This window comes from Pseudophryne corroboree, chromosome 4 (assembly GCF_028390025.1).
Source record: "Pseudophryne corroboree isolate aPseCor3 chromosome 4, aPseCor3.hap2, whole genome shotgun sequence".
NCBI classification, from domain to species: domain Eukaryota; kingdom Metazoa; phylum Chordata; class Amphibia; order Anura; family Myobatrachidae; genus Pseudophryne; species Pseudophryne corroboree.
In genome coordinates this window covers 754,063,950-754,088,291 of record NC_086447.1, presented here as the reverse complement: position 1 = coordinate 754,088,291, position 24,342 = coordinate 754,063,950, and the positions used below count along the sequence as shown (strand labels likewise).

The 24,342-nt window shown below is 46.1% G+C and overlaps 1 protein-coding gene across 3 annotated transcripts in view; it reads left to right on the top strand.

Annotated features, from left to right (window-relative positions):
* The window catches only part of RALGAPA2 (Ral GTPase activating protein catalytic subunit alpha 2), a 605,428-nt gene that overhangs the window by 366,281 nt on the left and 214,805 nt on the right, over positions 1-24,342 (top strand). For all 3 annotated transcript variants that reach the window (XM_063918174.1, XM_063918175.1, XM_063918177.1), the window contains 2 exons: positions 11,985-12,108; positions 14,744-14,899. In XM_063918174.1, coding sequence (XP_063774244.1) covers positions 11,985-12,108; positions 14,744-14,899 — 280 coding nt within the window. The remainder of the gene's footprint in view (positions 1-11,984; positions 12,109-14,743; positions 14,900-24,342) is intronic.

Genomic DNA, 24,342 nt, shown 5'->3' with positions numbered 1-24,342 from the left:
AGCTTGGCTTTCCTCTTGTTGTGTGTACTGATTCAGAATCTCACCACTATCCTTTATATCCTTCTCTCAAAGTATGTCCGTCTCCTTGGGCACAGTTTCCTAGACACAGCCTGGTGAGAGGGGCATGGAGGCAGGAGCCAGCCCACACTATCAAATTCTTAAAGTGGCCATGGCTCCTAGTAGACCCGTCTATACCCCATGGTAATAAATGGACTCCAGTATCTTCTACGGACTACGAGAAAAGGATTTACCGGTAGGTAATTAAAATCCTATTTTTGCAGCTTCCAGAAGATAATCTTCCAGCAGCCGCCAACCTCAGGGGCACCTCCCAGACCCTTTGCACCCTACTATCTTCCACCAGTTTTTGCAGATCACTGCTAATTACAGTAATTGGGAAGCGCAGCATCACCCCCATTCGCACCCTGCGGCTGCAGAGGGGAGCAGCTGCTGCAGACATAAATAGTAGTGTCCCGAACCCCAGTTCTTGTACAGATTATTGGTATTTATTATTCTATCAATGGAATGAGAAAACCTGATTTCTCTATCGTCCTAGTGGATGCTGGGGTTCCTGAAAGGACCATGGGGAATAGCGGCTCCGCAGGAGACAGGGCACAAAAAGTAAAGCTTTAGGATCAGGTGGTGTGCACTGGCTCCTCCCCCTATGACCCTCCTCCAAGCCTCAGTTAGATTTTTGTGCCCGGCCGAGAAGGGTGCAATCTAGGTGGCTCTCCTAAAGAGCTGCTTAGAAAAGTTTAGCTTAGGTTTTTTATTTTACAGTGAGTCCTGCTGGCAACAGGATCACTGCATCGAGGGACTTAGGGGAGAAGAAGTGAACTCACCTGCGTGCAGGATGGATTGGCTTCTTTGGCTACTGGACATTAGCTCCAGAGGGACGATCACAGGTACAGCCTGGATGGTCACCGGAGCCTCGCCGCCGGCCCCCTTGCAGATGCTGAAACAAGAAGAAGGTCCAGAATCGGCGGCATGAAGACTCCTCAGTCTTCTTAAGGTAGCGCACAGCACTGCAGCTGTGCGCCATTTCCTCTCAGCACACTTCACACGGCAGTCACTGAGGGTGCAGGGCGCTGGGAGGGGGGCGCCCTGGGAGGCAATGAAAACCTATTTTTGGCTAAAAATACCTCACATATAGCCTCCGGGGGCTATATGGAGATATTTAACCCCTGCCAGAATCCGTTAAGAGCGGGAGACGAGGCCGCCGAAAAAGGGGCGGGGCCTATCTCCTCAGCACACAGCGCCATTTTCCCTCACAGAAAGGCTGGAGGGAAGGCTCCCAGGCTCTCCCCTGCACTGCACTACAGAAACAGGGTTAAAACAGAGAGGGGGGGCACTAATTTGGCGTTAGAAATATATAAAAAAGATGCTATAAGGGAAAACACTTATATAAGGTTGTCCCTATATAATTATAGCGTTTTTGGTGTGTGCTGGCAAACTCTCCCTCTGTCTCTCCAAAGGGCTAGTAGGTCCTGTCCTCTATCAGAGCATTCCCTGTGTGTGTGCTGTGTGTCGGTACGTGTGTGTCGACATGTATGAGGACGATGTTGGTGAGGAGGCGGAGCAATTGCCTGTAATGGTGATGTCACTCTCTAGGGAGTCGACACCGGAATGGATGGCTTATTTAGGGAATTACGTGATAATGTCAACACGCGGCAAGGTCGGTTGACGACATGAGACGGCCGACAAACAATTAGTACCGGTCCAGACGTCTCAAAAACACCGTCAGGGGTTTTAAAACGCCCGTTTACTTTAGTCGGTCGACACAGACACAGACAGGGACACTGAATCCAGTGTCGACGGTGAATAAACAAACGTATTCCTTATTAGGGCCACACGTTAAGGGCAATGAAGGAGGTGTTACATATTTCTGATACTACAAGTACCACAAAAGAGGGTATTATGTGGGATGTGAAAAAACTACCGTAGTTTTTCCTGAATCAGATAAATTAAATGAAGTGTGTGATGATGCGTGGGTTCCCCCCGATAGAAAATATGGGCGGTATACCCTTTCCCGCCAGAAGTTAGGGCGCGTTGGGAAACACCCCTTAGGGTGGATAAGGCGCGCACACGCTTATCAGAACAAGTGGCGGTACCGTCTATAGATAGGGCCGTCCTCAAGGAGCCAGCTGACAGGAGGCTGGAAAATATCATAAAAAGTATATACACACATACTGGTGTTATACTGCGACCAGCGATCGCCTCAGCCTGGATGTGCAGAGCTGGGGTGGCTTGGTCGGATTCCCTGACTAAAAATATTGATACCCTTGACAGGGACAGTATTTTATTGACTATAGAGCATTTAAAGGATGCATTTCTATATATGCGAGATGCACAGAGGGATATTTGCACTCTGGCATCAAGAGTAAGTGCGATGTCCATATCTGCCAGAAGATGTTTATGGACACGACAGTGGTCAGGTGATGCAGATTCCAAACGGCACAAAGGTGTATTGCCGTATAAAGGAAGAGGAGTTATTTGGGGTCGGTCCATCGGACCTGGTGGCCACGGCAACTGCTGGAAAATCCACCGTTTTTTACCCTAAGTCACATCTCTGCAGAAAAAGACACCGTCTTTTCAGCTTCAGTCCTTTCGTCCCTATAAGAGTCATATCTGCCCAGGGATAGAGGAAAGGGAAGAAGACTGCAGCAGGCAGCCCATTCCCAGGAACAGAAGCGTTCCACCGCTTCTGACAAGCTCTCAGCATGACGCTGAGACCGTACAGGACCCCTGGATCCTACAAGTAGTATCCCAGGGGTACAGATTGGAATGTCGAGACGTTTCCCCTGCGCAGGCTCCTGAAGTCTGCTTTACCAAGGTCTCCCTCCGACAAGGAGGCAGTATGGGAAACAATTCACGAGCTGTATTCCCAGCAGGTGATAATTAAATTACCCCTCCTACAACAAGAAAAGGGGTATTATTCCACACTATATTGTGGTACTGAAGCCAGAAGGCTAGGTGAGACCTATTCTAAATCTAAAAAAAAAAAAAATTTTGAACACTTACAAAGGTTCAAATCAAGATGGAGTCACTCAGAGCAGTGATAACGAACCGGGAAGAAGGGGACTATATGGTGTCCCGAGACATCAGGGATGCTTACCTCCATGTCCCAAATTTGCCCTTATCACTAAGGGTACCTCAGGTTCGTGGTACAGAACTGTCACTATCAGTTTCAGACGCTGCCGTTTGGATTGTCCACGGCACCCCGGGTCTTTACCAAGGTAATGGCCGAAATGATGGTTCTTCTTCGAAGAAAAGGCGTCTTAATTATCCCTTACTTGGACGATCTCCTGATAAGGGCAAAGTCCAGGGAACAGTTGGAGGTCGGAGTAGCACTATCTCGGATACTGTTACAACAGCAGGGGTGGATTCTAAATATTCCAAAATCGCAGCTGATCCCGACAACAAGTCTCCTGTGCTTAGGGATGATTCTGGACACAGTCCAGAAAAAGGTGTTTCTCCCGGAAGAGAAAGCCAGGGAGTTATCCGAGCTAGTCAGGAACCTCCTAAAATCAGTGCATCATTGCACAAGGGCCATGGTAAAAAAATGGTGACTTCCTTCGAAGCAATTCCAGTCGGCAGATTTCATGCAAGAACTTTTCAGTGGGATCTGCTGGACAAATGGTCCGGATCGCATCTTCAGATGCATCAGCGGATAACCCTATATCCAAGGACAAGGGTGTCTCTCCTGTGGTGGTTACAGAGTGCTCATCTTCTAGAGGGCCGCAGATTCGGCATTCAGTTTTGGATGTTGGTGACCACGGAGGCCAGCCCGAGAGGCTGGGGAGCAGTCACACAAGGAAAAAATTTCCAGGGAGTGTGATCAAGTCTGGAGACTTTTCTCCACATAAATATAGCTAAGGGTAAATTTATAATGCTCTAAGCTTAGCAAGACCTCTGCTTCAAGGTCAGCCGGTATTGATCCAGTGGGATAAAACATCACGGCAGTCGCCCACGTAAATAGACAGGGCGGCACAAGAAGCAGGAGGGCAGTGGCAAAAACTGCAAGGACTTTTCGCTGGGCGGAAAATCATGTGATAGCACTGTCAGCAGTGTTTCATTCCGGGAATGGAAACTGGGAAGCAGACTTCCTCAGTAGGCACGACCTCCACCCGGCAGAGTGGGAACTTCATGGGGAAGTTTTCCACATGATTGTAAACCGTTGGGAATTACCAAAGGTGGACATGATGGCGTCCCGTCTGAACAAAAAACGGGACAGGTATTGCGCCAGGTTAAGAGACCCTCAGGCAATAGCTGTGGACGTTCTGGTAACACCGTGGGTGTACCAGTCGGTGTATGTGTTCCATCCTCTGCTTTTCATACCTAAGGTACTGAGAATTATAAGACGTAGAGGAGTAAGAACTATACTCATGGCTCCGGATTGGCCAAGAAGGACTTGGTACCCGGAACTTCAAGAGATGCTCACAGAGGACTTATGGCCTCTGCCGCTAAGAAGGGACTTGTTTCAGCAAGTACCATGTCTGTTCCAAGACTTACCGCAGCTGCGTTTGACGGCATGGCGGTGGAACGCCGGATCCTAAGGGAAAAGGCATTCAGGAAGAGGTCATTCCTACCCTGGTCAAAGCCAGAAAGGAGGTGACCGCACAACATTATCACCACATGTGGCGAAAATATGTTGCGTGGTGTGAGGCCAGGAAGGCCCCACGAAGAAATTTCAACTCGGTCGATTCCTGCATTTCCTGCAAACAGGAGTGTCTATGGGCCTCAAATTGGGGTCCATTAAGGTTCAAATTTCGGCCCTGTCGATTTTTCTTCCAGAAAGAATTGGCTTCAGTTCCTGAAGTCCAGAAGTTTGTCAAGGGAGTATTGCATATACAACCCCCTTTTGTGCCTCCAGTGGCACTGTGGGATCTCAACGTAGTTCTGGGATTCCTCAAAACACATTGGTTTAAAACCAGTCAAATCTGTGGATTTGAAGCATCTCACATGAAAAGTGAACATGCTCTTGGACCTGGCCTGGACCAGGCGAGTGTCAAATTGGTGGTTTTTTTCTCAAAAAAGCCCATATCTGTTTGTCCATTCGGACAGGGCAGAGCTGCGGACTCGTCCCCAGTTCTCTCCCTAAGGTGGTGTCAGTGTTTCACCTGAACCAGCTTATTGTGGTGTCTTGCGCCTACTAGGGACTTGGAGGACTCCAAGTTGCTAGATGTGGTCAGGGCCCTGAAAATATAGGTTCCAGGACGGCTGGAGTCAGGAAAACTGACTTGCTGTTATCCTGTATGCACCCAACAAACTGGGTGCTCTTGCTTCTAAGCAGACTTTTGCTAGTTGGATGTGTAATACAATTCAGCTTGCACATTCTGTGGCAGGCCTGCCACAGCCAAAATATGTAAATGCCCATTCCACAAGGAAGGTGGGCTCATCTTGGGCGGCTGCCCGAGGGGTCTCGGCTTTACAACTTTGCCGAGCGGCTATTTAGTCAGGGGCAAACACGTTTGTAAAATCCTACAAATTTGATACCCTGGCTAAGGAGGACCTGGAGTTCTCTCATTCGGTGCTGCAGAGTCATCCGCACTCTCCCGCCCGTTTGGGAGCTTTGGTATAATCCCCATGGTCCTTTCAGGAACCCCAGCATCCACTAGGACGATAGAGAAAATAAGAATTTACTTACCGATAATTCTATTTCTCGGAGTCCGTAGTGGATGCTGGGCGCCCATCCCAAGTGCGGATTATCTGCAATACTTGTACATAGTTACAAAAATCGGGTTATTATTGTTGTGAGCCATCTTTCAGCGGCTCCGCTGTTATCATACTGTTAACTGGGTTCAGATCACAGGTTGTACAGTGTGATTGGTGTGGCTGGTATGAGTCTTACCCGGGATTCATAAATCCTTCCTTATTGTGTACGCTCGTCCGGGCACAGTATCCTAACTGAGGCTTGGAGGAGGGTCATAGGGGGAGGAGCCAGTGCACACCACCTGATCCTAAAGCTTTACTTTTTGTGCCCTGTCTCCTGCGGAGCCGCTATTCCCCATGGTCCTTTCAGGAACCCCAGCATCCACTACGGACTCCGAGAAATAGAATTATCGGTAAGTAAATTCTTATTTATTTTTTTATAATTTTTTGTTTTTTTTAGAGCTTTATTTTAATTATCGGTATTACTGTGAAAACTAATTTCATAGACCATTTTGATTATGGTGATCCTGTACCGATCAATATCGATACAGGATGTTCAACTATAGATGATCATCTATGGTTTGCATAGCCGATTAAATTTTTTTACATTGATGGGGGGACACCATTGAGGGCACCCCATGTTTTGTTATTAATAATATGCCCCTTTTAAATTTCAGTCTTTAACACACTGGGAAGCGGCTGATTTTATAAGCCACCACTTAGTATAAAACCCTGTGATACCGGTATGTGGTTAGCATACAGACAGTTGGGATCCCGGCGGTCACAATACAGATGCCGGGATCCCGACGGGGCACCATACCGCCGCTGGTATACCGGCGAGGTAGGTGACTTCCCCTCTGGGTGTCCACGACACCCATAGAGGGAGAATAGATCCTGGGGCGAGCGAGGCTCGCTACCGAGCCCGCAGCATGGCGAACGAAGCGAGCCCGCAAGGGTCTTAGTTGCGCTCGCCCCCTGCTGGCATTCCACCGCTTGGGACGCCGATGTCTGCATAATGACATTCGGCAACCCAAGCGCCGGTATCAAACCCATGATAGTTACTGTTAAACAACTTGAACAGAGTGATTAGTTCCTTAAACCAAAGATGCTTCCAGAGCATTTTGCATCGCCATTAACTCCATTTTTGTCTAGTTGGCGATAGGTTCATTCTACAGCAAGATAATACCTCCAGTCTATGTCATTCTATCAATTAGGACTATTAGCTTCAAATCATGGAATGGCCAGTACAGTCTCCAGGCTTTCGGATGATCTGGCTAGAGAAACGAAAGCAAAGCAACCTGCAAGTGCAACACATTTGTGGGAGCTTCTGCAACAGTTTTGGGAAGAACCACACACACACTTATTTTTTATAAATACATTTTAAAATGTTTTTAGTGTAAGCCTACTTTATACATGTTGTAGAGTTCATTCTAGCCACCTTCACCTGTCGCAGAGTGCAGAGAGTGACACCCCAGGCAGGAAAGAGGGACTGCGTGGGTTGTGACAGGTGCAGGGTGCTAGAATGAACAGTTCATGTTAATCATGACAATAGCTGGAGTGCATGACTTATACCGTTTATTTAGGCATGCAAACTGTCAGGGATAGATCATCGAGGATTAGGAAACGGTGACATGGTTTATACATATTTAATTTATTTTTTCTGTTAACGCTGAAATATTAACTGCTATTACTATAAACACATATATCCCTTTCATATGTTTGCTCGAAGTGACACTTACATCGTTAACATCTCCCTGTTTAGATGGTTTCAGCGAACACTTTTGAGTTAAATCACGCTGCCGCAAAGTGCAGTAGCTGCTGCGCATATTCAGCCGGGCAAATCTGTTTACCCTCAATTTAATTTCCCCCATAGCCTCTTTTGTATTGTATTCAGTTTTCCAGTATCATTTATTTACACCACACTTTGTCCACTTTTTTTTTTTTTCAGTACAAAGCATTATGGTCCGTATGTTGTTCTTATTGTTGTAATCTAGAGTTCTATGGAGCAATAAGGAAACAACATTTTCCTGTTCAATTAAGAGTCCATTCACCGTAGTACTTCAAATGCCCATGAAGAATTCTATGTACGGGAGAGATTATTATACCTCAAAGTAACAATGATTCATGTTGTCCTTGTAGCTTATTTAAAACCAATGACTACCACTGAACTGATTGAATTATTTCAAAATCAATTTGTTGCATTGTTATGTATCACTTGGATAGAAATATAATTTTATTAACCCACTGCCAGCAGTATGTGCCATAATTTTAAACTGACAAATATTCAATAATATGCAGCAAAAGTATCTTCTTCATCTGAATGATGTGTTTAGCTGTACCATTCCCGCTGTATATATATATTTTTTTATCTTATCATGTCATTCTCTATGTCTGGTATATCATGATTTAATGTAGCCACAAAGGGCACATCCTCAGTCATTTGGCCTGATCTCTAGACCAGAGATGTGCCACTTGGAGGTTATCATCCTAATTGTGTGATGTACTAACGTACATCGACGATCATCGCAACGATGCTAATTGCATATGTACTAACATGTACGATTAGCATCACAATGCGATGACAGAGGCCCACTGCGATATCTGTGAGAGGGTTGGCAGGGGGCTTCTGTCTGGTTCGTCACCTCCCAGCCCCGGAAGGTGATGTGTGCAGGAATTCCCTGGGCTGCTCCTCCTCTCCCCCTGCAGCCGGAAGGACAAATGGCTGTGTTGCAGGGGAGAAGGAGTTTGGGGAATTGTGGAGCGCGCTGGGCGTCTACAAGGACAAAGGTGAGGGGGTCAGCATGAGCGGCGAGATGTGGTAAGAAACCTATAGGCTTCTATAGGGCACAGGTTCTCAAACGTGGTCTTTAGGATCCCACACAGTGCATGTTTTGCAGGTTCACAGGTGTATTCATTACCCACTGGCACATTTAAAAAAGGTCCACAGGTGGAGCTAATTATTTTGCTTCGATTCTTTGAGGAGACCTGCAAAACATGCACCGTGTGGGGTCCTGAGGACCGAGTTTGAGAACCTGTGCTATAGGGTATCACCATAAAAAAATGGCGATACCCTTCGCATCGATATGCGGGCGGCTCGGGGTTAGTACATTTGAAAATGCGGTAAAACCCCCCAAAATGGGGGTTTTACCACATTTGACCTTTAGTACATCCCGCTGTTAGTGTGAAGTCATTTATGAGTTTTTGGGTGGATTGTCTGCTGTGGAATGCGTTGTGACTCATTTGCTGTTCTGGGATGTAGTTGTTTGCCTGCTGGTCATTATGCTAACGCCGGGATTCTACCCGAGTCAGAGCCCGACAGTCGGCATGCCATCTAACCATGACTATTCCCACTCGTGGATGTTCATGATACCCATAGAGTGGGAATAGAACCTGTGGCGAGCGCAGCGATCCACAAAGCTCCCTTCGTTGCACTCGCCTCCCCCCCTCCCGGCAATCTGTACCGGTGTCGGTATGTTGACTGGCGGGATCCCAAACGCCGGTCACCCGATCCCAACCCGCTGTTTTCAATTCACTGTGACTGTCAGATTTTTGGGGTCACAAATCAGTGGTAATGCCAGTTAAGAAAAAAAAAGCCATAGCTACTTAAATGAATGACCAAGACCTCAATGGATTTTGGGGGTACTCAAACCTTCTAAAAGTGGGCAATAAGCTGCTAGCTAGGATTTTATCAAGTCCATACTACAAAATGATGGGTTTTATTTATTATGTATTAACCATTTCTTATATAGCGTAGCAAATTCTGTTGTTCTTTACAATGGGAAACAACAGAGATGAAACAAAACTGGGTAATAACAGACAGGCACAGAGGTAGGAGGGCCCTGCTGACAAGCTTACAATCTGTACGGAAATAGGCATTGATACACAAGGGTAGGTGTTATTCATGCATAATTTTCCACCAGATTGCAAAGGTAGAAGCATGTTGTTTGTTACGGGCAACTTGTCCACTTCCCCATTCTTTACAGGGGTTTTCAACATGCAGCCCTCGAGTTTTCTGTGGAACCACACATCCCAGCATGCCCTGCCACAGTTTTGCTTTTTGAGCCTGCTAAAACTGTGGCAGGGCATGCTGGGATGTGTAGTTCCATGGCAGCTAATGTTGACTTACCCCTGCTTTAGAAGGTTTGATACATTTCTCCCTTTATTGATATTGGTAATTTTATTTCTTTGATTGCCAAATCAGTCATCAGCCATACAGATTTCCCAGCCACAGCAGTCAAAGTATTACATTCACTAAAGTGGAACGAACTGCTACTAAAGAAAGTTGAACAGTAGCACATAAATACTAGTCTGGAAGTTACATTTTGCATCTCGTATAAAGATTTGTGTGTCCATCAAGGAAATAAAGGGCTGGGTTTGCACAAATCCATTTCCTTTATCTTCTTGTGAATCATAACACAGTATTGTATTATGAAGAGGTAATATGGAGTTTAATATATAAAATACAATACAACCATTGTTTAAAATAACCCAGTTCTCTTTGTACTACTAGTTAGTATTCTGACTAACTAGTAGTACCCTAGAAGGTGGGATATGATAGGTTGTGAACAGATCACCATCTTATACTGTATAATCTTAAAAAAAAAACAAAAAAAAAAAAAACAACAACCTTGACTTGGCAATTGTAGTAATAATCATTGCTTTTGTTTGTGTAGAGGGGCTGGCAAAGGAGAGATCTAATATTTTACATTCTTTCAGATATTGATAGTAAATCAAAAGGAGAGAGTAGTAATAAATAACAAAGCTGTATAAAGTACACTATACTGAGAGTTTTTTTTATCGGGTACATGGGGGTCTATTTACTAAGGCTTGGAGAAAGATACAGTACCAACCAACCAACCAGCCTGTAACATGGCAGTTAGGAGCTGATTGGCCAGTACTTTATCTCTCTCCAAGGCCTAATAAACAGACCCCTAAGTCTTATGATCTGTGGGTTACTTTCTCTCCATTGTCATCATCAATTAGTGCTCTTGCACCGCATGACTTGTTTTCCAGTATGGTCGTAGATATAGGACTAAACACTTAACATGGTAGGATGCAAGCGCCATTGGTTAATGCGTAATAATCTTGCACAGCAAATTGTTTCTCATAGAAAAATGTTCTAAGTGATGTTAAAGTCCCCTAAGCCCTAAGGCATGGAGTTGTTAAATAGACACGTTGATTAATATTGCGAGTGGAGAAATTGAATTAGGTGTGGAGAATCCCAGTGATAATCTAATTGGAAGGCTATTGAGGTAGGCAAACACCGGCAATTTATGGATTTACATTGGCTGCATGAAAAAAATAAGCTTATGGAGCAATTATTAAATGAGTCTCATGGCTGTGCTCATTATAGCCATCCGTCCCTTCATATGTCTGCAAGTTTTATTTCTGGCACGTAGTCAGCTTGGGGTTTTGTTTATTGTAGTAACAAAATAATTATTCAAAATATGAAAGTGTACTCTTCAAAATTAATTTCTAATTAGAACCTTGATGCTGAAGTGAACCCGTCATCTAGATGCAGCTGCTCAGATAACCTTCATAAAATGCTATGTAGTTATATTTAAATGTGCGTGTGTGTATGTGTGTGTGTGTGTGTGTGTATATGTATGTGTATATATATATATATATATATATATATATATATATATATATATAATGTATGTGTGTGCGGGGTGTGGTATGATTTGCTGGTACTTGGGATCCTGGCGCCCAGTATACCGGTGCTGGGATCCCGAACGCCGGAATGCCAGCAGCGAGGCGAGCGCAAAAGAGACCCTTGCGGGCTCGCCATGATGCAGGCACGGTGGCGCGCTATTTATTTACCCTCCAGGGGTGTCGTGGACACCCCAAGAGGGAGATTTGGTGTCGGTATACCGGCTGATGGGATTCCGGCATCGGTATGCTGAGCGCCGGGATCCCGACAGCAGGTGTATCAAGTGCCACCCATGTGTGTGTGTATATATATATATATATATACAACTATCAGACCATTCTATTTATATTTATCTTGAAGAACTTACTATTAATAATTATGTTGGCGCTGAGTGGGGTAAACACTGGGCAAATCGAGGATGACTTGACGTGTTGCAGTATCGAGCAGAAGAAATCACGGTTCTTTATGTATTACAATAAAGACAGTATTTCATGTCACTTTATATTACATTGGCCAGTTATCAATGCGATCAGATCAGAAGCCCATTCTGTAAAGATTTGTATTACACATCTGAAATCTATAATGATGTTTTTCAGGAACATGACCTGTTTTCACAACTAAAAATTGTTATCTTCTATCTGGAAATTTGTGTATTCAAGTGCCATTTGTTTTCCTTCCCCAGTCGTGAAACCCACAAGATTGCTGTGTTTTACATTGCTGAGGGACAGGAAGATAAGTGTTCCATACTTTCCAACAGCGGAGGAAGCAAAGCCTATGAAGATTTTGTTGCAGGACTTGGGTGGGAGGTAATTGAGAATTATCTTAATCACTATTAAATTAAGTAGCCATAAACTGCATCACCTCCACTTAATTATTATGTATTTATTCATGAAAGAGTTAATGGATTTATATTTCATAAGTATATTTAGTTCTGCGCCAGTAACATTTGGCGTGGCATTTAGTACCATCAGTGTGTACTGTAGAAATACTATTTTATTGTGTCTTTTAGAGTATAAAACTTGTAAAAATGTAGTTGTAATTATTATAAGCTGTTTTTTTATTTTCTATAAATGTTTAGTAAAACATAGGAATAAAAATAGTTCCACACAGACAACTAGTGATTGTGTACATATTTGCTTTTTATAAATAGATGTAAAGTATGTTTTTTATACTTACTAGACTAAGGAGGGGTATCCTATTAGCCGTGGTTTCGCGATAAATTAAAGCAAATGTGATAATTTGGTGTTTTATTAGCGGCTATAAGTTATCGTCAATAAGTCTACATAGGGCTTATCGCGGGTTTCCTTCCCCATCTCAGAGCTTTGTATAAGTAGTGCAAACTCCCTATTTTAAGCTAAAAATTTGGGATTTGGTTCAGAACCCCTGGGCCGCCCCCCTCCCCCATGACTAATTAGGCACTTAAGCGTTTTTAGTTATTTTTAATTAGCCAATAATGACGTCATTTTTTGGTATCAAAAAATGCAAGTTGATGGAAGTTGGAGTACAAGGTATGGGACAGGTATATTGGGGTGCCTTAGGAGTGGGTAGACTTACATGTGGGAGTAGTCAGCTCATTTCCACTTTAAAAAAAAAAAAAAAGTCCCCTAAAATCACCGATATATACCCATTTTTTATGTACCCTACATTTAATGAGAGCAGTGATTTTGTTGGGAATAGAAATGCTTTCTTGCATTTTTCAGCATTTAAAAAAAAATATTTGCGTATAGCAGCCATTTGACCTGATTTAATGACGCCAATTAGTTATATTATGGCCGCTAATAGACTTCTATAATCTTTTCCAATAGAAGTTTGGTATTTTTTGAGGTACAGGCACGTTTCCCCATTTTTTTCTATGCTTTTGCCAGCTAGAATTATCGCACAAATGCCATTATCACTGATTTGTAATAGCATAGGTGCGATAAACAGGATTGCGCAGGGCGAGATAACATTAGCCGCGATCACGGCTAATAGGACACCACCCTAAATAAGCCACTTTACATATTTTACAGCTTACAATATTTAATTTGAAAATGTTTTCTTTGCTTTTATTTTAAATAAAGCCAATAGAACATAACTGGTATTGCCTTTCTGCTTAGCGTTATATATACACTTCCTGTTTAGGGTAAATAGGGATTTGTGTAATAGCCCATGAGATATGTAGAATCTGGCGAGATTCTGACAAATCTGGGTGGATTTAAAAGCAGTTACTGTATATAAAAGGCAGCACAAAGTTGGTGCCTTTTAAATGATGGCTGCTTTAGAAATTCAGCCTGACTTGCCAGAATCTTACCAGAGCCTGCACCTCACAGGTTATTACATAAACCCCGTAGCATTTGTAAAAATTTCAATACCGAAAAACAAGCAATGTGCAGCACTAAAATCAACTTCCAGCCTTTCATTGCTTCAGATTTTCAGAGACAGATCTGATTTCCATATCCACCCTTAGACGTATTCCTTAGTATTCCTCATATCCCTTTGCAAAGTGTTCAGAGCAGAAGTGTTCTTTATCAGTGGTGGAACTACCATGGGTGTAGAGTTTGTGACCACCACTTCCCCTTAGGCCCCTTCCCTCCCACCAAGAGCCTGTTGTTCTCCCCAAGGCCCCACCCTCTATTCTTGTAGGCTGCAGCATTATCCATGGAACAATACATTTGAGAGACTTTCATTCTCCCAGGGTCTGTCTACTGGCTCATTTTATTACCAGAGGCTTATTGAAATGTCACTGCTCATAAATATGTAATCCCGGCGGACGGGATGCCGGCTGTCAGTATCCCGACAGAGACATCCCACCCCCCAGAATGCCGGCAGTGGGTCGAGCACTAAGAGTCTTCTTGCGGGCGCACTGCAGTCGCCACCTTGCGGGCTTGCTGCACTCGCCACAGGTTCTGTTACCAATCTATTGGTGTAGTGGACACCCACGAGTGAGAATAGCCTCTGTGAGATGGTATTCCGGCTGTTGGGATTCCAGTGTCGGTATCCTGACCGCCGGGATCCCAACTGCCGGCAAATTGATTCCCATCAAGACGTTTAATGTGTAACTAGTCTGTGTTTTTGATACTTATACAGTTAGCTGGATGAAGAGGGCACTGGTTATTCTGTGCTCTGGTCACATAAACTGCAATGTAAGGATATGTGCACCTAGGCAGTAGCTTGGAGGGTGGGGTTTTCCTCAATGGGTGTTATTGGGTTCCCGGCACTGTGATATCTGGTGGGTGCTTGGTCTCTGGGTAGTGATCTACTAGTAAAATACCTCTGTATGTGGATATATCTGCTTTAACCTTCCCATTGATAGTTGTAAAAATGTTGTATTCAGGGTGGGGTTTTTTTACATTTAGATTAGTTTAGACGACAATCTTGGTAATGCATTTCTCTTACGCGGTAAAGTGTAACTGTACTTAATCATATGCCTGCGGTTTCTTTATTTTTTTTTTATTAATTCAGGTTGACCTTTCCACTCATTGTGGGTTTATGGGTGGTCTACAAAGAAATGGAAGCACGGGACAAACTGCACCTTACTATGCTACCTCTACTGTTGAAGTAATTTTTCATGTTTCTACACGGATGTTATCAGAGTCTGATGATTCACTGACCAAAAAGGTAATGTTTCTCAATGCTTCTTACTGGCATTTACTATGGGAATGTGGGGAAGTTCAGCAGTTCTGGTTCAAGGCTTACGGTTGTATAAGTGACACTGTCCCTGCCTTGCCTCCACTGGACCATCTCGTGGCTTTATTTGGTATTCCCTTTCATGTTATGACTTTATAAATATGTCTTTAAGTTGCTGACACTAGCTAAAGTTATTGTAGCTAGGAATTGGATGTGGGTACCTCTCTTGAAATTTATAACTGGATTGCATTAATAAATGACAAGATGGATCATGAGAGGCATCTATATACTGCCAGGAAGGCCGTGGTCCCTGCATGGGTGGATATGGGCAGGCTCATCTAGAGTGATAGGCCCCGGGGCAGGGCCAAAACTAGGATTTTTGTCACCCGGTGGATGGCCTGAGTGCTGAGTGCTGCTAGTTAGTCCAGCGGTGCAGGCATGGAGCCCGGTCACAATCACTAGACCGGTGGATTGGGGGAGTTCCCACCATCTCTGCGCCACTCCCCTCTAGTTGCGGCCCTCTCTTGGGGGGCACCCCACGCACTCTTTTTATGTGTTTCTGTTGTTGAGCATTGTACTCTGTTTTGATCACAGTTTGGATTTTACCTGTGCAACCTAGATAGTATCCCAGTTTCTCTGACGTCCTAGTGGATGCTGGGAACTCCGTAAGGACCATGGGGAATAGCGGCTCCGCAGGAGACTGGGCACAAAAGTAAAGCTTTAGGACTACCTGGTGTGCACTGGCTCCTCCCCCTATGACCCTCCTCCAAGCCTCAGTTAGATTTTTGTGCCCGACCGAGAAGGGTGCACACTAGGGGCTCTCCTGAGCTTCTTAGTGAAAGTTTAGTTTTAGGTTTTTTATTTTCAGTGAGACCTGCTGGCAACAGGCTCACTGCATCGAGGGACTAAGGGGAGAAGAAGCGAACTCACCTGCGTGCAGAGTGGATTGGGCTTCCTAGGCTACTGGACACCATTAGCTCCAGAGGGACCGAACACAGGCCCAGCCTCGGAGTCCGGTCCCAGAGCCGCGCCGCCGGCCCCCTTACAGAGCCAGAAGCAAGAAGAGGTCCGGAAAATCGGCGGCAGAAGACATCCTGTCTTCACCAAGGTAGCGCACAGCACTGCAGCTGTGCGCCATTGCTCCTCAGCACACTTCACACTTCGGTCACTGAGGGTGCAGGGCGCTAGGGGGGGGCGCCCTGAGCAGCAATAAAAACACCTTGGCTGGCGAAAATACATCACATATAGCCCCCAGGGCTATATGGATGTATTTTAACCCCTGCCAGAATCCAGAAAAATGCAGGAGAAAAGTCCGCGAAAAAGGGGCGGAGCCTATCTCCTCAGCACACTGGCGCCATTTTCTCTCACAGCTCCGTTGGAGGGAAGCTCCCTGGCTCTCCCCTGCAGTTACTACACTACAGAAAGGGGTTAAAAAAGAGAGGGGGGCACTAATTAGGCGCAGTATAACAATACAGCAGCTATAAGGGGAAAAACACTTATATAATGTTATCCCTGTATATATATAGCGCTCTGGTGTGTGCTGGCATACTCTCCCTCTGTCTCCCCAAAGGGCTAGTGGGGTCCTGTCCTCTATCAGAGCATTCCCTGTGTGTGTGCTGTGTGTCGGTACGTTGTGTCGACATGTATGAGGAGGAAAATGATGTGGAGGCGGAGAAATTGCCTGTAACAGAGATGTCACCCCCTAGGGAGTCGACACCTGAGTGGATGAGCTTATGGAAGGAATATGTGACAGTGTCAGCTCTTTACAAAAGATTGATGACATGAGACAGCCGGCGACTCAGCCTGTGCCTGTCCAGGTGTCTCAAAAGCCATCAGGGGCTCTAAAACGCCCGTTACCGCAGATGGCAGATACAGACGCCGACACGGATACTGACTCCAGTGTCGACGATTAAGAGACGAATGTGACTTCCAGTAGGGCCACACGTTACATGATTGAGGCTATGGAAAATGTTTTTACACATTTCTGATAATACCAGTACCACTAAAAATGGTATTATGTTGGGTGAGAAAAAACTGCCTGTAGTTTTTCCTGCATCTGAGGAATTAAATGAAGTGTGTGATGATGCGTGGGTTTCCCCCGATAAAAACTGTTAATTCCTAAAAAGTTATTAGCATCATACCCCTTCCCGCCAGAGGATAGGGCACGTTGGGAAACACCCCCTAGGGTGAATAAAGCGCTCACACGCTTGTCTAAACAGGTGACACTACCGTCCCCGGATACGGCCGCCCTTAAGGAACCTGCTGACAGAAAGCAGTAAAATGTATATACACTTACACGGGTGTGATACTGCGACCAGCAATCGCCTCAGCCTGGATGTGCAGTGCTGGGGTGGCTTAGTCGGATTCCCTGACTGACAATATTGATACCCTAGATAGGGACAGTATATTACTGACTATAGAGCATTTAAAAGATGCATTTCTATATATGCGTGATGCACAGAGGGATATTTGCCGACTGGCATCAAGAGTAAGTGCGCTGTCCATTTCTGCCAGAAGAGGGTTATGGACAAGACAGTGGTCAGGTGATGCTGATTCCAAAAGGCATATGGAAGTATCGCCTTATAAAAGGGAGGAGTTATTTGGGGTAGGTCTAACAGACCTGGTGGCCACGGCAACGGCTGGGAAATCCACATTTTTACCCCAGGTAGCCTCTCAACATAAGAAGACACCGTATTATCAGGCGCAGTCCTTTGGGCCCCATAAGGGTAAGCGGGCAAAAGGCTCCTCATTTCTGCCCCGTGGCAGAGGGAGAGGAAAAAGGCTGCAGCAAACAGCCAGTTCCCAGGAACAGAAGCCCCCTCCCGTTTTCTGCCAAGTCCTCAGCATGACGCTGGGGCTTTACAAGCGGACTCAGGCACGGTGGGGGCCCGTCTCAAAAATTTCAGCGTGCAGTGGGCTCACTCACAGGTGGACCCCTGGATCCTTCAGGTGGTATCTCAGGGGTACAAATTGGAATTCGAGACGTCTCCCCTTCGCCGTTTCCTAAAGTCTGCTTTACCGACGTCTCCCTCCGACAGGGAGGCGGTATGGGAAGCCATTCACAAGCTGTATTCCCAGCAGGTGATAATCAAGGTACCCCTCCTACAACAGGGAAAGGGGTATTATTCCACGCTGTTTGTGGTACCGAAGCCGGACGGCTCGGTGAGACCTAATTTAAATCTGAAATCCTTGAACACTTACATACAAAGGTTCAAATTCAAGATGGAGTCACTCAGAGCGGTGATTGCAAACCTGGAAGAAGGGGATTATATGGTGTCTCTGGACATCAAGGATGCTTATCTCCATGTCCCAATTTACCCTTCTCACCAAGGGTACCTCAGGTTTGTGGTACAGAACTGTCACTATCAGTTTCAGACGCTGCCGTTTGGTTTGTCCACGGCACCCCGGGTCTTTACCAAAGTAATGGCCGAAATGATGATACTCCTTCGAAGGAAGGGAGTTTTAATTATCCCTTACTTGGACGATCTCCGGATAAGGGCAAGATCCAGGGAACAGTTGGTAGTCGGGGTAGCACTATCTCAAGTAGTGTTGCGGCAGCACGGTTGGATTCTTAATATTCCAAAATCGCAGCTGATCCCGACGACACGTCTTCTATTCCTAAGGATGATCCTGGACACAGTCCAGAAAAAGGTGTTTCTCCAGGAGGAGAAAGCCAGGGAGTTATCCGAACTAGTCAGAAACCTCCTAAAACCAGGCCAAGTGTCAGTGCATCAGTGCACAAGGGTCCTGGGAAAAATGGTGGCTTCCTACGAAGCAATTCCATTCGGCAGATTCCACGCAAGAACTTTCCAGTGGGACCTGCTGGAAAAATGGTCCGGATCGCATCTTCAGATGCATCAGCGGATAACCCTGTCACCAAAGACAAGGGTGTCTCTCCTGTGGTGGTTGCAGAGTGCTCATCTTCTAGAGGGCGCAGATTCGGCATTCAGGACTGGGTCCTGGTGACCACGGATGCCAGCCTGCGAGGCTGGGGAGCAGTCACACAGGGAAGAAATTTCCAGGGCTTGTGGTCAAGCCTGGAGACATCACTTCACATAAATATCTTGGAGCTAAGGGCCATTTACAATGCCCTAAGCCAAGCAAGACCTCTGCTTCAAGGTCAGCCGGTGCTGATCCAGACAGACAGGGCGGCACAAGAAGCAGGAGGGCAATGGCAGAAGCTGCAAGGATTTTTCGCTGGGCGGAAAATCATGTGATAGCATTGTCAGCAGTGTTCATTCCGGGAGTGGACAACTGGGAAACAGACTTCCTCTGCAGAAGTCTTCCACATGATTGTAAACCGTTGGGAAAAACCAAAGGTGGACATGATGGCGTCCCGCCTAAACAAAAAATTGGACAGGTATTGCGCCAGGTCAAGGGACCCTCAGGCAATAGCTGTGGACGCTCTGGTAACACCGTGGGTGTACCAGTCAGTGTATGTGTTCCCTCCTCTTCCTCTCTTACCAAAAGTACTGAGAATTATAAGACGGAGGGGAGTAAGAACTATACTCGTGGCTCCGGATTGGCCAAGAAGGACTTGGTACCCGGAACTTCAAGAGATGCTCCCGGAGGACCCGTGGCCTCTACCTCTAAGAAGGGACCTGCCCCATCAAGGACCCTGTCTATTCCAAGACTTACCGCGGCTGCGTTTGACGGCAGGGCGGTTGAACGCCGGATCCTGAAGGAAAAAGGCATTCCGGATGAAGTCATCCCTACCCTGATCAAAACCAGGAAGGATGTAACCGCAAAGCATTATCACCGCATTTGGCGAAAATATGTTGCGTGGTGCGAGGCCAGTAAGGCCCCGATGGAGGAATTTCAACTAGGTCGATTCCTGCATTTCCTGCAAACAGGAGTGTCTATGGGCCTAAAATTGGGGTCCATTAAGGTTCAAATTTCGGCCCTGTCAATTTTCTTTCCGAAAGAACTAGCTTCAGTTCCTGAAGTTCAGACGTTTGTAAAAGGGGTACTGCATATACAGCCTCCTTTTTGTGCCTCCAGTGGCACCTTGGGATCTCAATGTAGTTTTGGGGTTCCTAAAGTCACAATGGTTTGAACCACTTGAATCTGTGGAGTTAAAATATCTCACATGGAAAGTGGTCATGCTGTTGGCCCTTGCCTCGGCCAGGCGCGTGTCAGAATTGGCGGCTTTATCCTGTAAAAGCCCTTATCTGATCTTCCATTCAGACAGGGCGGAATTGAGGACTCATCCTCATTTTCTCCCTAAGGTGGTTTCAGCGTTTCATCTGAACCACCTATTGTGGTACCTGCGGCTACTAGTGACTTGGAGGACTCCAAGTTGTTGGACATAGTCAGGGCCCTGAAAATATATGTTTCCAGGACGGCTGGAGTCAGAAAATCTGACTCGCTGTTTATCCTGTATGCACCCAACAAGTTGGGTGCTCCTGCTTCTAAGCAGACTATTGCTCGTTGGATTTGTAATACAATTCAGCTTGCACATTCTGTGGCAGGCCTGCCACAGCCAAAATCTGTAAAAGCCCATTCCACAAGGAAGGTGGGCTCATCTTGGGCGGCTGCCCGAGGGGTCTCGGCTTTACAACTTTGCCGAGCAGCTACTTGGTCAGGGGCAAACACGTTTGCAAAATTCTACAAATTTGATACCCTGGCTGAGGAGGACCTGAAGTTCTCTCATTCGGTGCTGCAGAGTCATCCGCACTCTCCCGCCCGTTTGGGAGCTTTGGTATAATCCCCATGGTCCTTACGGAGTTCCCAGCATCCACTAGGACGTCAGAGAAAATAAGAATCTATTTACCGATAATTCTATTTCTCGTAGTCCGTAGTGGATGCTGGGCGCCCATCCCAAGTGCGGATTGTCTGCAATACTTGTACATAGTTATTGTTAACTAAATCGGGTTATTGTTGTTGTGAGCCATCTATCCAGAGGCTCCTCTGTTATCATGCTGTTAACTGGGTTCAGATCACAGGTTGTACGGTGTGATTGGTGTGGCTGGTATGAGTCTTACCCGGGATTCATAAATCCTTCCTTATTGTGTACGCTCGTCCGGGCACAGTATCCTAACTGAGGCTTGGAGGAGGGTCATAGGGGGAGGAGCCAGTGCACACCAGGTAGTCCTAAAGCTTTACTTTTGTGCCCAGTCTCCTGCGGAGCCGCTATTCCCCATGGTCCTTACGGAGTTCCCAGCATCCACTACGGACTACGAGAAATAGAATTATCGGTAAGTAAATTCTTATTTTTGTGGTATTATTGCCTTTGTCATGCTGCTCACACCGTCCTGAGGTGGTGAGCAGAAATCTGCAAAAAGTCTGGCTTTTGAGCGCCCAAACTCAGCAAGCCCAGAACTTTGCATTGGTTTAGCCTTTTATATGTCTAAACCTTGTGCATTTGGGCACGTAATGCACAACCACAATTTCCAGTGACAGTCCCTGAGGCTTGGCAAGCTACAAAATGCAGGCTTCTTGATCTATGTGATACGTAAAATAGTCTTTGTCGGTGTTCTGTATGATGTGTGGAAGGAAGCTGTCTATTTCAAGTGTAGCATAAACGCACTATGATAATGTTTTACGTTTTTTGGGTACGGCTGATTGAGTTGAGAGCAAATTCAGGTGGGGCAGGTGTAAAATGTGCATTTAGATTTGACAGGGGTGTGTCCAAACCAAAATCTGAGTTGCAGTGTGAAAATAAATGCATTCAAATGCAGCCAGTATTTGCATTACATGCAAAACAAAAATAAATGTATTTGCACCCCTTGCATTGCAACATGCTTTGTTCCAGATACTAAGTTACTTTCTTGTTTTGCTTTACTCCCAGCTCCGAATCAGCTGCCACTGGCTGAATGGTAAAATGTCCCTAGAAATTGTATTTATACCACATTAAAGTTAAGATAACTACATAGTTGCCTACCCTCTTGCATCCTGCGGGAAACTTCCACCCCAGCTTGTAAATCAAACCTGTTTGATTCTATGGATTCCTCACTGCAGCTCATCTCAGCCTGCCAGGTGACCACCAAGGAGTTTCTTGGCAAGGACAGTGATTTGCTGCAATTATTATGGGGGGGGGGGGGGGGATTCAATTGGGCGTGAGGTTTAGTGATGTAAAAAAAAAAAAAACCTGCAGTCCTTGCGCCCAATTTTAGATTACCACAAGTATGCACGTTCCCGATACCCGCAGTATCCAATAAAAAAAAAAAAGTGGTTGAGGGGTTGTCAGCGCTGAAAACCCAGCGGCCGAGTTCACGCTTTTTAATAAAAAAAAAAAAGAAGGTCTCCCCTCCATCTTTGTACTGGGGAAGGGGACTGCTGGGGGGCTCACGGAGTGCTGCGCTGTCACCGGGAAGGGGGGGGGGGGGTAGGTGCACTACATGGATAAGGATCTCACACACACACCGGGGGTTGCATACACGCGCACACACTTGCAAACACACACACTCACATAGTCACCGCTGCTGTAGGAGACCTGCTCTCGATGCTGGAAGGTGAGTAATTAGACTAATTAAGCTAATTGGAAACTTCAGAATTAGTCTTCAGGGGGGTTGCCACCAGGGTGCCAGAGCAAGTACTGGTGATTTCTCTGACGTCCTAGTGGATGCTGGGGACTCTGTAAGGACCATGGGGAATAGACGGGCTCCGCAGGAGACTGGGCACAATATAAGAAAGATTTGGTACTACCTGGTGTGCACTGGCTCCTCCCTCTATGCCCCTCCTCCAGACCTCAGTTAGATTTCTGTGCCCGGCCGAGCTGGATGCACACTAGGGGCTCTCCTGAGCTCCTAGAAAGAAAGTATATGTTAGGTTTTTTATTTTACAGTGAGACCTGCTGGCAACAGGCTCACTGCAACGAGGGACTAAGGGGAGAAGAAGCGAACCTACCTGCTTGCAGCTAGCTTGGGCTTCTTAGGCTACTGGACACCATTAGCTCCAGAGGGATCGACCGCAGGACCCGTCCTTGGTGTTCGTTCCCGGAGCCGCGCCGCCGTCCCCCTTACAGAGCCAGAAGCAAGAAGATGGTCCGGAAAATCGGCGGCAGAAGACTTCAGTCTTCACCAAGGTAGCGCACAGCACTGCAGCTGTGCGCCATTGCTCCTCATACACACTTCACACTCCGGTCACTGAGGGTGCAGGGCGCTGGGGGGGGACGCCCTGAGCAGCAATAAAATCACCTTGGCTGGCAAAATAACCACAATATATAGCCCCAGAGGCTATATATGTGGTAATTACCCCTGCCAGAATACAGAAAAAAGCGGGAGAAAAGTCAGCCGAAAAAGGGGCGGAGCCATCTCCCTCAGCACACTGGCGCCATTTCTCCCTCACAGTTCCGCTGGAAGGAAGCTCCCTGACTCTCCCCTGCAGTCTACACTACAGAAAAGGGTAAAAAAGAGAGGGGGGGCACAAATTTGAGGCGCAGTAAATATTATAGCAGCTATAGGGGACATAATTCAGTTAGTCCCTGCATTATATAGCGCTCTGGTGTGTGCTGGCATACTCTCTCTCTGTCTCCCCAAAGGGCTTTTGTGGGGTCCTGTCTCCTTTAAGAGCATTCCCTGTGTGTGTGTGCGGTGTGTCGGTACGGCTGTGTCGACATGTTTGATGAGGAGACTTATGTGGAGGCGGAGCAGATGCCTATAAATGTGATGTCACCCCCTGCGGGGCAGAAACCTGAGTGGATGGACTTATGGAAGGAATTACGTGCAAGTGTCGACTCCTTACATAAAAAAATTGACGACATGCCAAATGCGGGACAGCCGGCTTCTCAGCTCGTGCCTGCCCAGGCAATTCAAAGGCCATCAGGGGCTCTAAAACGCCCACTACCTCAGATGGCAGACACAGATGTCGACACGGATACTGATACCAGTGTCGACGACGATGAGTCAAATTTAATGTCCAGTAGGGCCATTCGTTGCATGATTGAGGCAATGAAAGAGGTTTTACACATTTCTGATATAAACCCAGGTACCTCAAAAAAGGGTATTATGTTTGGGGAGAAAAAACTACCCATAGTTTTTCCCCCATCTGAAGAATTAAATGAAGTGTGTGAAGAAGCGTGGGCTTTCCCTGATAAAAAATTGGTGATTTCAAAAAAATTACTAATGGCGTTCCCTTTCTCGCCAGAGGATAGGTCACGTTGGGAAACTCCCCCTAGGGTGGATAAAGCGCTCACACGTTTGTCTAAAAAGGTGGCACTACCGTCTCCGGATACGGCCGCCCTAAAGGAACCTGCTGATAGAAAGCAGGAGGCGATCCTAAAGTCTATATATACACACACTGGTGTTATACTGAGACCAGCTATTGCTTCAGCGTGGATGTGCAGTGCTGCTGCTGCTTGGTCAGATTCCCTGTCAGAAAATATTGACACCCTGGACAGGGACACTATATTGCTAACCGTAGAGCATATAAAAGACTCAGTCTTGTACATGAGAGATGCACAGAGGGAGATCTGCCGGCTGGCATCTAGAATC